The sequence below is a fragment of the Branchiostoma floridae genome, chromosome 16, assembly GCF_000003815.2.
Source record: "Branchiostoma floridae strain S238N-H82 chromosome 16, Bfl_VNyyK, whole genome shotgun sequence".
Taxonomy (NCBI): Eukaryota; Metazoa; Chordata; class Leptocardii; order Amphioxiformes; family Branchiostomatidae; genus Branchiostoma; species Branchiostoma floridae.
In genome coordinates this window covers 6400467-6416542 of record NC_049994.1, presented here as the reverse complement: position 1 = coordinate 6416542, position 16076 = coordinate 6400467, and the positions used below count along the sequence as shown (strand labels likewise).

At 40.9% G+C, this 16076-nt stretch overlaps 3 protein-coding genes across 3 annotated transcripts in view; 2 read left to right on the top strand and 1 right to left on the bottom strand.

The window, feature by feature from the left end:
* The window catches only part of LOC118403950 (phospholipid phosphatase 3-like), a 26157-nt gene extending 16847 nt beyond the window's left edge, over positions 1-9310 (top strand). Inside the window, exons 3-6 of the mRNA XM_035802833.1 lie at positions 6228-6550; positions 7165-7222; positions 7958-8134; positions 9013-9310. Of these exons, the coding sequence (XP_035658726.1) occupies positions 6228-6550; positions 7165-7222; positions 7958-8134; positions 9013-9132 (678 nt within the window). The 3' untranslated portion in view covers positions 9133-9310. The remainder of the gene's footprint in view (positions 1-6227; positions 6551-7164; positions 7223-7957; positions 8135-9012) is intronic.
* Positions 9311-10081: 771 nt separating this feature from the next.
* On the bottom strand, positions 10082-11128 carry LOC118403508 (tripartite motif-containing protein 3-like). Its single transcript, XM_035802234.1, has one exon. It carries the CDS (start codon positions 11126-11128, stop codon positions 10082-10084), a length of 1047 nt encoding a protein of 348 aa, XP_035658127.1.
* A 1418-nt stretch (positions 11129-12546) lies between these two features.
* On the top strand, positions 12547-14377 carry LOC118432751 (tripartite motif-containing protein 2-like). Its single transcript, XM_035844363.1, has one exon. The coding sequence runs from the start codon at positions 12655-12657 to the stop codon at positions 13699-13701; it is 1047 nt and encodes a 348-aa protein (XP_035700256.1). The 5' UTR covers positions 12547-12654; the 3' UTR covers positions 13702-14377.
* The last annotated feature ends 1699 nt before the right edge of the window (positions 14378-16076 follow it).

The window sequence follows — 16076 nt, the reverse complement described above, 5'->3', positions numbered from 1 at the left end:
CCCCCCCCCCCCCCCCCCCCCGTCTCTCACTCTCCATACAGATGTCAGTCAATCAGAGGATAGACTTTCTGTTTTCAAAGCCGGGCGTCGCATATATATATATATATATATATATATATATATATATATATATATATATATATATATATATATATATATATATATATAAGGGTAAACTCTTTAATATTTATACGAAGGGCGGTCAGGAATCAAGAGTGACGGTTGAATGAGCAGGGCACATCCAGACAGGTGGTTTGGCTGTTAGATGTCCCTGCGTAGGAGTATGGTTCATTGATCATCAGAGACTGACTTTAACTCAGATCATCTCTTTTTTTAAATATAATGCAATATCCTGAATATAAATTGTCCTTGATTCAGTTTTAGAAAAAGAAGAAGAAAGTCTTCGGGCTATGTTCTAAAAGAGAACATGGTCACTCAGGCATACTATGGGCAAATAGGGTCACAAGCCCACTTGGGGGTTCCATAACACCCTCGGCGTCGCCAAGGGTGTTTAAAGAATCCCCCTTGTGGGCCTCGTTGCATGTTTTAACTTTTACATCTACCTGTACTGTTGGGCATTGGCGCAAGACTTCTCTGGTGCCGTTGTCTTCCTTGGCGAAAGGAATGAGCACAGAGACATCGCTGCGGGTTGAAGACATTGTTCACTTAGATTTAAGTTGGTTGTCAGGAGAAAAATCTGAAAAACAAAAAACACAATCGTGAAATGACAGTTATAAGAACTTTAGAAGATTAGGTCATCAGACGCTTGGTAAGGACACCATAATGTAGTTGACAAATCCCCTTCGGACAAAGAGAAATGTGTACGTTTCGATTGCCATAAATATGGAAAGTCCACACAGCACATTATTGTTATATTTCAATCCACACATGAATTTTGATTTTGGAAAATTGTTCCACGGGAAGGGAGATGGCTGAAATATTTTGTGTTTGCTCTCAAGGAAATGTCGGCCTTTCTAGTTAGTATTAGAATACTTTTGACTGAAGGTCAAGCAATGCCTTTTCTTTACTTACTTACTAAGTATTATTTAATATAATCAGCCAGACAACATGACATTTGGTATGGATTAACAACACTGTTATCGCATTTGGTCAGTGTGTATCAACAGAACTTTCCATCAAATGAAGTTGATCGTACAGGACATATGGTGTCCACTTGTCATCTTTATCAAGAAGGCTGATCATAAATAAAGTGATAGTTTATTGCTAGTAAATATGCTAAAGGCATGGTTTATGAGCTACCAAGGATTTGTTTGTGCAATGAAATTTTAATTTGAGGATGAAAACAATAATATTTTTCTTCAGACTTTTGACACAGTATGATCCTAAGTCTTTTTAAGGTTGCCAAAAATTGCCTTAGGCAACTGGATCGCTATAATTATGATACAGTCAAACCTACCCCAGCGATCACCTGGCCATTATGACCGCTTTTTCTCGGTCCCGAAAATTTTCCACATTGACGTAAGCATTAAGTGACCTCTTCACAGCGACCACCCGGCCAACGCGGCCGCCACCGCCAAAAATTGGGACCACATAGGACCAAATACCTGTCCATAACGACCGCGTCATTTTCGACCTTGAGTTGTCCTCGATTTCCGATGATAATTAGCGCGATTTTGTGCCAAATTCGGCCAGTTCGCGTCGGATTTGCCATTACGATGTTATGTTAAAATAATGATGGCGGCAGATGCGGTGCGTGTGTTTTATCTTTGCCATTAAACACAACGGAAACCATTTACACTATGCATCGGGCATGTTGTGAGTCGATACTCCTCTAACCGACCACCTGTTCAAATCAACCGCTTTTTCCCAGTCCCACGTGTGGTCGATTGGGCGGGTTTGACTATAGGTAAATTCCTGTGCATAGGGAAGAAGTTCTGAGTTTTAGGTTATGTCTTGTTAACTTGCAACAGTGATAATGTCAAGCTTATTTATGCACTTCTTTGGGCAAGTTTCATTATTAGAGTATTATTATACATAACACAAACTGTAGCTAGTACGACTATGAGTGAATCAATCCAACATAGGAAAATAGTAATCAACATTAACAAAATGCAAGAATCAAAATTAACATAATAATAAATCAAGATATCGTTCCATAAGCAAAGGAATGAGCTCAGGATATGGCCAACCTCAAAATCTATGCAAAACATGGCTTGTGATTACTATAATGATTGTAATAATGGTTAGGAGGACTTTATAACAAAAAGAATAAGACAACAACAACAAAATTCAAAGGCTCACTATGGGTTGTTCAATTTCCAATACAAAGGCTTAACATCAAATTACGTGCAACTAGAGTTCCACGACCCCATACCTTCGCCAAATATTTTTACCTTTTACAACTGCTGGCCATGGATCAATTGTGTTTGTCATTATTCATACAAATAAGGTTCTCATTTGTATAGATTGTTTACTTGATCATCTCTTCCAAAGAACAGACGTACACAATCTATGTTAAAAAATGTTTTTATCGCATTTTCTGATGATTTACGCAGACGAGGACCTCATTTGCATAATTAATGTTCAACGATGTTCACCTATACATAACTTCTAATGCTACAAGTAAGAAGTTCCCGAATGGGATATGCCTTCTTCTCAATTTTGCCCCTTATAGTGGGCAAAAAACTCCACCAGCAGAATCAGAATGAGGCAATTTACACCCCAGCCATGATTGGTTAAAGACCCCCAACTGTATATTTTGAATCCATAACAGTGACCAGTAAGAGATGAAATGTAGCAGTTACTATAGATAAGACACCACATGTACCTCTGAGTTAGAGGTTGTTACCTCGTTGAGATCTCAGTTTATCGAACAGGGTACAAAGCTTGCAGTTTTGAACAAAGTTCTGTTGTTATTTTGAAAAATAACTCAATACACCCTTGAGCCATATCTAAAAATTTAGTCCGTGATTCGCTACTGTGATAGCCTGCTGACCAACTGTGGTGTGCTGTGGCTGGCTACCTGTGGTGTGAGTGGTCATCAATCCTAGGTTCTCATCCCTCTGATCAAGGGCCTTCGAGAATCTTTCTACAGCCATCCTGCCAGACCCCAACACGAAAGATATAATAATATATATATATATATATATATATTAAGTTGAGGTTGGGGTATGGTATCCAGGCTATGATCAAGTTGTCTCTCCTTTGAGACAAAGCAGCTGAGAAGGTGCGATGGTTTTCCTTGTTAGGTCCGCAATAATCAGCAAGGGTCTCCCGTGGTCATCCTTCTTTCCCTTCAGTTTAGCTCGGGCGCGGAAGAGTCGATCGCGGTCTTGCCATGATACGAATTTTCCCACCATAACGCGTGCAAAGTTGTCTTTCCGGAATTCCTAGCTGAACCAAGCCGATGAGCGCGATAGATAGACGAAGGCTCACTAGTTCAAGAGTTAATCCTCCCCTGTCTCCCCAGGCAGCGCTGGAATTCTGCGAATGTTCTCGTGTATTGTTCGAGTATCAAGTTGATCGAGTAGGAGGTGGGTGGGGTGGGAGGGGTGCATTCTCCATGTCTGCCACTTTCAGGTTGTCAATTCTACCCTCCAGCACATCCTACCGTCTCATTACTACTTGACTCAACTTGTCCCTTTTGGCTTGCACCTCGGCTAACTTGGCGACATATTGTTGAAGTTGACGACTAAGAGCTGCTTTAATGGATTCTTTATAATAGCCTTTCATGTCAAGTGAAGTGAACTGATCCAGGTCAATGACCCATGTATATGCCATGAATCTCCAAGCAGACCTATGGTATACGGTGCCTTAGAGATAGTATTAAAGCTGGCCAATAAAGCAAGGAGTATATCCGGCACCGGTGCCCGTTTGACTCCCTTTGGCCGGCTATACTCCTTGGCCAGCTTTGATACTACTTAAGTATCTCTAAGGCACCGAAGGGTCTGTTTGGAGACTAGCTTTCTTAGAGCTGAACATTTGTTTGGCAGTCGGAGCGCCTAATTCTCTTGGTCAAACGCGTTCTAACCATGTAATCCATGTTCTGGTAAGGTGTGAACTGGTAAACTCAATGCATGCGCTCAAAAACAGCGTTTTTAAGCGGAGGGCGTTCAGCATTGTGTCCTACCTGGACGCCATCTTGGATCGGTCTCGTTCAAGTGAAGATATTCGCATGCTTATTGTAACTAAGTGTGCCTTTGCCTTTACGTGGCCAAATTTGCAGTTGTTCGAATTTATTTAACATACTCGGAGGAAGAAAAGAATCTCACACGCTATCCTTATAGTGTCTCCATGCGATAGGGAATGTCAAACTTAAGGTCAAAACATATAGTCTAACCACTTTCACCAATTTTGTTCAGGGATCAGAAAATTCTACATATTGACCCGCACCAAATGAAAATTATGTAAAAAAATCCACTATAACTATCTTATCTTAGCCTGTAAAAAAGGAAAATTTAAAAAAAGAAACTTACGGAGTGCTATGTATCGTGACTGGGTTCTGAGTCTTTGTTCATCTGAATAATGGGTACTTATCTGGCAGACACATTAGCCAGTGGTTAAACTAGTTTTTATCCCTCTAGAGAAAGTTCAGTGGCTTAAGGGTGTGAATATAAGGTTAAAAATTTTACAGTTGGTAAGACTTCAGGTGTTTAGAACATAATGTACGTAATGTGTATAGAATGTGTTGCCTAGTATGTCATATCCCGTTCCCATTCCTATATACGCACAGTAAATTATTCATCATTGACATTAGTGAAGCCTAAAGCTAAGGGCACAACCCGGCGTACGTGCGATTTGTACGTACGTTTTTGGGAGGCCACGTGCACGTCCGCCACGTATTTCTAAAAACGTACTACAGGGTCGGCTGTACAGGGCAAGCGAGTCACCCGTACATGCATGTAAGGGGGGCGAATCCGAAGCCCGATGGCACACAAAGTTTTGCCTGCACGTAAAGTTCTACGGCGCGTTTGCGTGCTCCAAATAATATTTGGTACTTACCACTTACGGATCCCAAAAGATTGCCCACGTAGGCAGCATGTATTTGCACGTACGGCGGGTTGTGCCCTTAGCTTTAGGTTGTATATGTCCTTTATGACGCCTGCGTGCTCTGTAGAAGACACGTCCACAATGTCAATCAAACAGGACCAGTTCACTCACAACAATGGCCATCACATCACAAACTATCCACATCCAGTCTGTACGTTAACTTAACATAATCCTTTCCCTGTTTAATGAGTTCCACGAACACATCCCTATAAAACAAATAATCATGCACTTTCTGATACTTATGCCCCCCCCTCCTGAAAAAGTGGCGTGTTCATGACGTCACTGCTCGAGATAGAAGGGTCATTCTGTGAACAAGGTCGATGAAGTTCGTCCGAAAGTCCCTATAGTTTAATTGTTTGATAGTTTAATCAGTGTTGGAGATAAAGTGTTAGCAATGTTTTCCATTAATGTATTCTACCAACACAGATGAACTTTCATGCAAATAACAATGCCTTTATTCAAGATTTTTACTATCATTCATGTATTACTGAAGAGCGAGTACCTACCAAAGTAGCAAATTACTGCATGTACTTGCGTTCCCCACGAACGCTACCAATAACATATTAACCTTCTTGGCGAATGTATATAAAGCTACTGCCCCCCCCCCAAAAAAAAACATGTCTTATCGTGTAGTGCATGATATTTCTCAACTTTCTTAATTGACTATATAAATTAGGTATAAATTAACATAATGATAACTTGTTTATATAAATCATCACACAAACTAAAAAAGGTTATCAACACACCAACTACCATTAAAATCCGTCCAACCTTTCTGGAGTTATTCCCTTTCAAAGTCTAAAACAAAATCGGCCACTGGAATTAAAAAAAAGAAGACGTATCCACTAAAAACTCATGAATGGGCACTTGAGGAAAATTTTACCTCCAGCTTTGAACCTCCGCTGCAGTACCATAACTTGCTGCCTGGAGGCCCATAATCGAGCTTGACCTTCATTTTCCCAACCCCTACCTATCCATCAATTGCAAATCATGCAAAACCATCCGCAACGTCTCGAGTTATGTTTTCCACAAACAAACGGACTCGACCTTCCTTCCCCTCCCGCAACCGCTACTCAAGTACCAAATATCATGAAAATCCATACTCAGCTTCTCGAGTTATGTAGTGTTAACCTCAAAGACTCACACACCAATGCCATAACCGAAAATATAACTTACTTGGTGAAGGTAATGAATAGAATTATATCTTTGCTGTTTAGATTTTGATCGTCGAAATGGAGGCTGTCAAGAGCGTCCTTCTGAAAGCCGCAGCGAAGGCGAAGGATATAGAAGAAGTTGTCGAGATGTCACATGACAAGGTCTACGACATTCTTCATGGCAGAATGACCCGTGCTGCGCTATCGTTCAAGTTCGGATTTCTGATGACGGACGCTTCACATTGGATCACGGCACTGACTGTGGGGGAGTTTCAGCCAAACTTCCTCAGTTACTGTAGACCGAACGTCACTGGCCAGGCATGCGCAATGGGTCTGGTGTCTGTCGGCGCATGCTCGAGGGACGGGATAGACGTCAACGACCACAGGTTTGTTCTGTTTTAGGTCATTCCATTCTTAGTCTTAGGGGTGAGAGTGTTGTTTAATGCCATTCCATTATAAGTTTTATTGGTAGGAGTTTTATTTACTCTAAGATCATTCCATTCTTGGTTGTAGCAAGGACGTTACATAAGATAATATATAAGATATAACGTTATAGGATATAACGTCCTAGCCTGAGTATCATCCTCTGTAGTGACCGTTGTCTCACGACTTTCGCTTGCTAACCACGTGGTTAGCAACCGAAAGTCGTGAGCCAGCGGTTACTACGGAGGATGGTACTCAGGCTAATAACTTCCTTGGTTGTAGGGATGAAATTTTTGTTTTAGATCATTCCATTCTTAGCTTTTTAAGGGGTTGGGAATGTTATTTTAGATCATTCCATTCTTAACTTTCTAAGGGGTAGGAGTGTCGTTTTAGATCATCCAATTCTTAGTTGTAGGATTGGAAAAATGTAGAGACAAATGATTTCGTATTCATGCCATCACACATGTTTTAGCGTAATTAGGTATTTCGTGCAAAAGTAAAGATTAACATGGGCTAGCTACAGTATAAAGGCGTGTTCTTTTCATTTATTGAATCGGATCCTTTTCTATCTTTTCAGACTTTCTTACTGGTCAGAAAATGCAGCCATCGCTGTGTACAGTATGGTCTTCTTTAATGTAAGTTTATCTATTAGATAGTTTGTGTTGTACATCTTTCATACACTGCATCAACGTCTCTGATCCTGCAACACTCATCCATATATATAGCTGCAGTACCATTCATATCTACAACCACATCCTTTTTAATATGTTACCTACATATAGTAGTAAGTCAAAACTACTAGACGTAATATATTCAGTATTTTGATGACAACAAAAGCACAGAAAGTACCAAAGTAATTCAACAATTTTACTTGTGCATGTTTATTGACATAAAATTTAATTTTCCGTTCGGGCGGGGAATATGACCCTAGCATAAAGAAACTTTGAGGACAAATAATGAGAGAAGAAGATATATGAATGAACGTGAAAGAAAAAAGAAAAGAGAAGAAAATTAAAAGACTAAAGAGTGGAAAACAGGAGATAAGCATGTTAGTTTTAGTTGAATGAAGGTTAGTCAAATAAACAATAATAGAAAACAATAGCAAACAAATACGAATAATGATTACTTTCTTTCCAGCTAATAAACAACAATAAATAAATAAATAAATAGATAAACAATAGTAGATTAACAATAATCAACAGTAACAGTAATCGTTACTTTCCACCCATAAAACAATATAACACAATAAACAATAATGAATGAAGAATGATAGACAATAACAGGGATTATGATTACTTTCTGTCTAGATAAAAACAATAATAAATAAACAATAATAAACAAACAGGAATTATGATAACTTTTGTTTCCAGATGTACCTGCAGGTGCGGTGGCCTTGGGGTGACCCGTTGTTAGTGCGGCCCTTGGTGCAGCTGCTCGCGCTCATCCTGGCTCAGGTCGTCTCCCTGTCACAAGTAGCGGACAACCAGCACGTGTTCGACGAGATCCTGGCGGGCTGGGTGTTCGGTGGGACCATAGCACTCCTCACGGCAAGTTGGATATGCGATTCTCTTAGACTAGGGGAGGGGGTTATTGACTCAGTCACGTTTGGGATCGCAGTTTTTTGTACTAACGCCACCATGCGACTAACAATTCAGAGTTGGACAAGTCCACTAGCCCTATTGTCCAGAGCAAGTGCATGTCCTACCCCACTTGTCTGATCGGACAAGTAATATTTTTCCATTAGAGAGATTTTGATATACTTCAAGTATTGGTCAACACAGAAAAATAGAGCTAACAATAAAATAAATCCATTGATGGAATTGAAAACAGTAATTAGATAAATGCCATTTAAAAGTGGACAAGTGAAAAGGTAGTTCGGGCAAAGTGAATTTTAGAAAACTTGTCCAACTCTGTAATGTTCACTAAACCCTGATAAAAGTAGTAAAAGACTGATGTTCGTCAGTAAATTTGACAATAACTGTACCCGCAATTTCAATCATTTTCTTATTCTTTGAGAAAGACGAGGACAATGTGAAACTGCACTCATTCCAAAAGAGTCACATAAACCAAGTGCATCCAGGGCATTGTATCTTGGCCATTTTTAAAAATTGCAAGCCATACAGCAAACGTGTATTTCATAAGAATTACTGATCAACATTATATCATAAAGATTACACGAAGGTCTATCAATATTTCAGAAAAAGTATTTTGAAACATATTTGTCAATTATTCTTGCTCGTTTCACTTACATAAGCAGACGGATATCAACCAAGGATTAGGATACTGTATGATATATCCTTGTATTTTGCCCTAAAGCACAAAAGGCATTTTGTAAATGGCCGTTTGAATTCGAAAACCTATGGATAAAACTGATAGGCATGCGTTTTTTTAAGGTGAGTGTTATTTGTATCTTTTTCTCTTTCAGATAATTTTTGTGTCTGGATTGCTGGATGTCAAGGTCAGTCCCGACAAACTGGCCAAGGTGACTAAACTACGGAGGGGAGAGGTCCATGCAACCGCCTCTGACTGGGACTCCGATTACTAACTGTACATACAATATTGACATACAAATTTATGAATTATAATACGACATAGAATTTATTATGAATATGCACCTGAATAGATTAACTGCCTATTTATTATATTTACATGTAATGTACATTTTGATGGATAATTTGCTACTGATGTCAGGAAATTACGGAAAGAATAAAGAGATTAAAACTTTTCAGAGCAACTCTGTTTTTTTTATTTGTATCATTGCGGTCAGTGTTTTTTTTTTTGCAAACTGTAGACGTTTTGGTCCAGATTTTGATTTCTATTTTTTTATTTGATTTTGTCATTTTTGACTAAGTTTGGTCACTCAGTGGTATGACCATTATTTTACGTAGGGCCTTGGGTCACAAATGAATAACACAAAGTAGTATAACGTTATAAGCAAATAAAACAATAACAAGTAGTATAAGCGTATATTTGTACGAACAAAACATTACCTAACGTACAACAAATGAATAACACAAAGTAGTATACAAGTATACTTGCACAAACGAGCTATATATTGATAAACCTATGATAAGAACAATAATAATAGCAATAAAATCAAATAATGATTCAATGTATGATGCCATACGTCATTTCTATCAATTTGGCAGCGAAAACACAGATACCAAACGGTAATCAGCATAAAGAATGTATCTACAATGCAATAGATCAAATTTTCGTCATTTTGTAGTCACAAATATGGAAATAAATGGATTTAACGTTCCACGTAGTTTTCAGCTACCGACCCCGACATACGCACGTACACACACTCGCGCGCATGCACACACACACGCACACACACGCGCGCGCGCGCGCACACACACACGCACGCACACACACACAAGCGCGCGCACACACAAAAAAAAAACGCGCACGGGCACAAATACACCTCAAACAGTGTTACTGTGACAGCAGATGACTGCGATCTCTACTACATTTAGTCATATTCTTACCTATCATTTATCATTACTATACGGAATGATAGTAGCAGTGTCCGTGCCACAATGGCCAACACAAGTGACCACCAGAAAGTTGGGTCCTGCCGCCACAGCGCACAAGTCCGGCATGTCCGTCATGATGTGCCGGACAAACTTGCCTTCGCTGTCGAACACGCTCACCCGCCAGTTCCCCCTGTCCACCACGATGACGTTACCCTTCAGGTCCAAGCAGATACCATGCGGGGAGTCCAACTGTCCGTCCCCGCTACCGAACCTTCCAAACTTCTTATACTTCTTCGTCACTTCGCGGCCTTCCATGAAGACATGGACGCAGTGCAGCCAACTGTCGGTAACGTACAGGTCTCCTTTCTGATTCACTGCGACGCCGGTCGGCTTCCTTGTGTTTCTGGGCCCCACGACTTTCACTGGCTCGCCCTCAGGGGTGAAGACTGTCACACAACTTTCACTGTAACCTTTCCTTTCATGCATCCTCGTGCGCTGGTCAGTGACTACCACCTCTACTGAATTTGTGAATTTTTCAAGTCCATCATTTTCTTTCGTCTCACCACCCTTCTTCTTTTTCTTCGAAGTCGTTTCTTCTGACGTAGCTTGCACGCGTATATGCCCGATGTCGGTTCTCACGCCAATCCCACCGGTGACACCAGTTAGGGGAAGGTCAATCTTCGTCAGAAAACGACCCTGTTTTGAGAACTGTGCTAGCATATTCCGACGGATATACGCCTTTCTCTTCACCTCAAACAAAGTCGCAACAACCCACAAGTGCCCGTTCTTATCAACAGAAACGTCGTGTGGTTGGATTAGTTGACGTTTCACCTTAGTGTTGAAAACACGGACGACTTTGCCTCGGGTGTTACACACGACGATTCGCTCGTTCAAACTGTCTGCGAAGAAGATTTCCGAAGATTCTGACACCGCCACTCCGGTTGGGCTGCAAAATTGGTTCTTACGTGATCCTCTGCCTCCAAACGTCACCTTCTTTACTTCCTTTTCACCATCATCTTCTTTCTTTTTGCCGTCTTTAAAAGTTACCTTTTTCTCCGACATGTTTACGTTTCAACCTAACAGTTAAAAGTATGTTATATAACGCTTCTCAAGGTTAAAAATAGAAGCCTGCAAAACCGGGCAAACTAGGAGAAAGCCTTTAGGCAAGACATTTTGAAATACTGTAAATGCAGAAATGTTCGTGGTGGTTTAATGTTCGCGGTTTTCGTGCTGGCCACTTCAACGCGAACTTTTAAGTTAAAAATGTTTGCAATGGTTTTAAAAAACCATTGCAAACATTTTTCTATTGCAGTAGGAGACTACGGTCTATGGCGCTACTGCAAACTTAAAGCCACCGCGAACACTCCATTTTCACGCTACCGCGAAATTAAATCCCAGCGAACTTTAAACATTTACAGTAACTATTTGTCTTCTTCTTCTTGTTGTCGTAGGTTCATTTGTCTTAATCTTCGATAGCCGACAACTTAAGACAGAACAATACTATAAAATTTGGATGGATTGTAATCAATACTAAGCAAATGTGTGTCTGTGTGGCGCAACGGCTAGAGCGTTGGAATCAGAATCAGTAGGTCCCGAGTTCAATACTCGCCATGCCCCTGCCCCCATGACGGTGGAATGACGCCCACCGAGCCTCACGGCTAATCTGTCTAAAGGTGCCAAAAACACCTACGGATTTGGTGTTGCCAGTGTGTCAACATCGGCACACTTGCCACTAATTTTATTAGACCCGTTAATTTTTTTACTGAGCAAATGACCTCTCTAGTGTAGTATGGAATCTGTCATTGTAGCAATGTACGATGTTTGATAGAATGGCGCTATTGTTAAATAGGCCACGCCTCCTCCTGCATTAATTACGTCCGCTGCTATGGAAGATTGTGAAGTAACCCGAAAATGCCCTTTGGTGCGTCAGGACAGGGTCAAAACAGCCCGGAGGCAGTTACTCACTGCAAAACCGATCGGGCTAAATTATGTACGCTTAAGGTTGTATCTCACTGCACTTGCATCAAGCTTGCGTCACTGCGGGCTTCGTTCACTGCGGCACTGTTTTCTTATTTTCTCCGATTTTTTTTTATAATTTAGATATTGCGTAATACGTAAAATCATGAAAAAGTAAATTCGTTCTTTATCTCTGAAATTTGTTGAGTATCTTTCGAACCCCCCAGTGACGAAAGCGTGACGCAAGTACAGTAAGATACCACCTATAGGCCTATAGCGATGGAAGTGATTTTAAATCCTAGAGATCGCGACAGTATAACATAGGCCATACATGGAGAATCACGTGTAGCTTACAACTAGCAGAAACATCCTTTGTCATACCTGTATTTCCGAAGCATGTTTTATAATGTATTTCTGTGATTTTGCAGTCTCTTGAAATAGATAAAACTAGAATGTACGTATACAAATTATGATTAATAGTTCAATTTCAAATAAGTTTTCTATTACTTTGACCTTTAACCTAACGACTTTGCCCTTGCGGATCTATGACGTCATGACATGCGCAGAGTGTATCCTTCGAGTCCCGCCTAGCCAGTTTTTCCAGTGCCTTTACAACGTGGCTGCCAGCGGCCATGGCGGACAAAAGGGGCAAAAATAGCGACGGAAAAAAGAACACGGAAAAGGAAGAGACGATAGAGATGGTGAGGTTTGGCGGCAGAGGATCTAGAAAGACCGAGTTCCGTCGTCCAACCGGCGTCGCCGTCTCTCAGGCTTCGGAAATCTTCATCGCCGATTGCTCGAACGAGCGTATCATGGTGTGTGACACCCGTGGGAAGGTCGTTCGCATGTTTAACACGGCTGTGAAGGGGATTTTTAAAGCCAAGCTCTTCAAGCCACATGATGTCACCGTAGACAAGGACGGTAACCTCTGGGTCGTAGGGACAATCATCGTGAACGAAAAGAAGCTTCTTTATGACAACCTGCTCGTCCAGTTCTCAACAGAAGGACGCTTCCTGACAAAGCTAGACCTTCCCCTTACAGGTGTCACCAGCGGTGTTGCTGTTAGACCATGTATTTTTCCACCAGATCCACCTGCACCAAAGGCAACCAGTAGTTCTAAGAAGAAAAGCAGCACGTCGGAAGAAAAAGAAGAAAAGGTCGCTGTATATCCTGCAAATCCGCTAGAGATTGTTTTCACCGACCAGCGTTCAAGAATGGTAGAGAGGAAAGGATATAGTGAAAGTTGTGTCAACGTCATCACACCTGACGGCGAGCCAGTGAAAGTCGTGGGGCCCAGAAACACAAGGAAGCCGACCGGCGTTGCAGTGAATCAGAAAGGAGACCTTTACGTTACCGACAGTTGGCTGCACTGCGTCCATGTTTTCATGGAAGGACGCGAAGTGACGAAGAAGTATAAGAAGTTTGGAAGGTTCGGTAGCGGGGATGGACAGTTGGACTCTCCGCACGGTATCTGCTTGGACCTGAAGGGTAACGTCATCGTGGTGGACAGGGGGAACTGGCGGGTGAGCGTGTTCGACAGCGAAGGCAAGTTTGTGCGGCACATCATGACGGACATGCCGGACTTGTGCGCTGTGGCGGCAGGACCCAACTTTCTTGTGGTCACTTGTGTTGGTCATTGTGGCACGGATACTGCCACTATCATTCCATACAGTCAATAGTTATGTAAGTGTAAGTTTTAACACGCAGATGCTAGAGTCTTGCCGCTAATATATCATCTATTTGATCCAAATCCGGTCCTTACGTAGAATGAAAAATACGACATTACCACTCTACAAAAATATTTAATGAAATAGACGAACTTTGATGTATGCTGCTTGCTGCCTTTTTACTTAAGTATTTGTCTAATATTTATCTATTTGTTTGTTGATTGAGATTCTCAGAATGAAATCTAATAGGCGTTGGTAACAGGATCTAGTGTATTTTTTACAAAATAGTAACGTCAAAGCTTACCATTTTAGTATAATTTGGGGGAGTAATATATTTGTTACTGCACTAATAACAACAACAAAATAGTACAATATCTGAAGTAGTATTCGTTGACTTATGTTGCACGTGTATAACAGACATTGAGACAACACCTTGAGGTGATTTTCACAACCTTCACACTTGATTTACTAATAAACGAATTTAAGAAAAATGAATAGATTATCAATAGAGCCGACAGCACGCAGACAGCAGTTGAGAGAAAGTTGGCAACCATTGTGACAGCCACGCCCCCTGTCGGAACTGTAGGAAACTGCACGTCTGTCACATAGTCTGACCGACATGAAAAGTTTATATGTTGCTGATTTCATTTTGTTGCATGTAATTCAATTAAAGTGCTAGATGAAACTACGGCAATTCGTGATTTCATGATAATCAAATTTTGTTTATTTCGTTAAGACATGTTACAGGCAGCAGCTCTGAAAACAATGTCACTGGTAGGGCACTTGTAAGTCAACGAAAACGTAAAGTTTATTGCAAATTCTTACCCGTGGGCTAGTTGCAGGTAACACAAGAGATTCAAACAGTGTAAAAACAATAACACAATAGTCTACTTTAGTCTAAAGCTAGTAAAATCTAGCTCTAGATCCTGGGTTATTGGGTCCGACTTCTTTTTCGAAGACAGTGGAAGGTGAAAGATCCCACATTTTCTATTATATGTGGGTTTTGTGATGTTAGAAGGAGAACTGTTTTCTTTTTGTCAGTGAATGTGAGGAAGTTTGGGTTGGATTTGGTGCCCTCTTCAAACAACTCTTTTAAAATTCTTTCGTGATCGTAGAAAAAACAGTTTGACATAAAATGTGTTTCGTCTTTCACCATACATTATTTGCACGTTCTTTCGCACACGGATAGCTTGTCAATGGAAGTAATCTTTGTACAAAACATAATGTTTGTTCAAGACCATGCAACGTTTAGGTGACTGTCACCTTTCTCAGGAAATTTGAGCTGGGGTGTGTCAAGAAACCATGCAGAATTGCCCTTACGGTCACCAAATCGTCTAGCCTGAGTACCATCCGGATAGTAGTTCGCTCCTATGTTCGCTGGAACAGCAGAGAAGCGACTGTATATAGTATATAGTATATAATGAACGCCGAGGAGCGAACTACTTTCCGGATGGTACCCAGGCTACTTCCTAAGGGAATTTGAGCTGCGGTTTGCAGAGTTGCCCTTACGGTCATTAAAACGTAGCTTTAATAAAACTATTGGTTGTGTACAACATAACTTTGTTATCCAAGACGTTACATAGAATCGGCCTCACAAACAATGATAGATCACTGTAGATAGATCATGCAACTCATCAAGTTGTAATCAACACGAACCAATTTGCTTGTTGTTATTCATTCTTTTTTCAACAAGGCACCTATTTTGATTAGTTGTACACACAGTATTTGTAGAGGTATGTTGTTCACCCCCAACTTGCATTGAATGGTGTTGACCTTACCTTCACCCCACCCATGTTGTTTGCAGTTGATAGTTGCTGTTGTCAGTGTAAAGCCCTTTACTAAACAACACCTGTGGTTCTCTAACAATAGACTATACATAGCTGCCTAGTGGGTCAACAGACTGACCAAACAACTTTGCAAAAGAAACATTCGGTGTGGAACGTGTTTACCTGTAACCTTTACCTAAGGATGTGGTCACACGAGCGTTTATATCACGTCCGTACCGTATTTACTCTCCAAGCAGAGGTTAGGAACCGTTTTCGACGTTTGTTAAGGCGTTTTTATCGGGCTTTCTATAGCTATTTTGTACTATTTCCTTGATGTCTAAGGCCACGAGACAGCAAGAAAACGGTAGCTTAATCTCTGCCTGGAGAGTAGTCCGTATTGATATTTTTGATACACAGTCGTACGCACAATACGCAGCTCATACGCATCTCAATAGTTTTGAGTCTGTTTTAGATACGCAAGCAATACGGACAGCACGGCCCAGTACGCGTACCTAAAACTGGCACAAAATAGTTGAGGTGCGTATGCGGTGCGTATTATGCGTACGACTGCGTGAGAAAAAGATGTCAATGTGGACCTCATACGGGTTTAATAGTTACCTC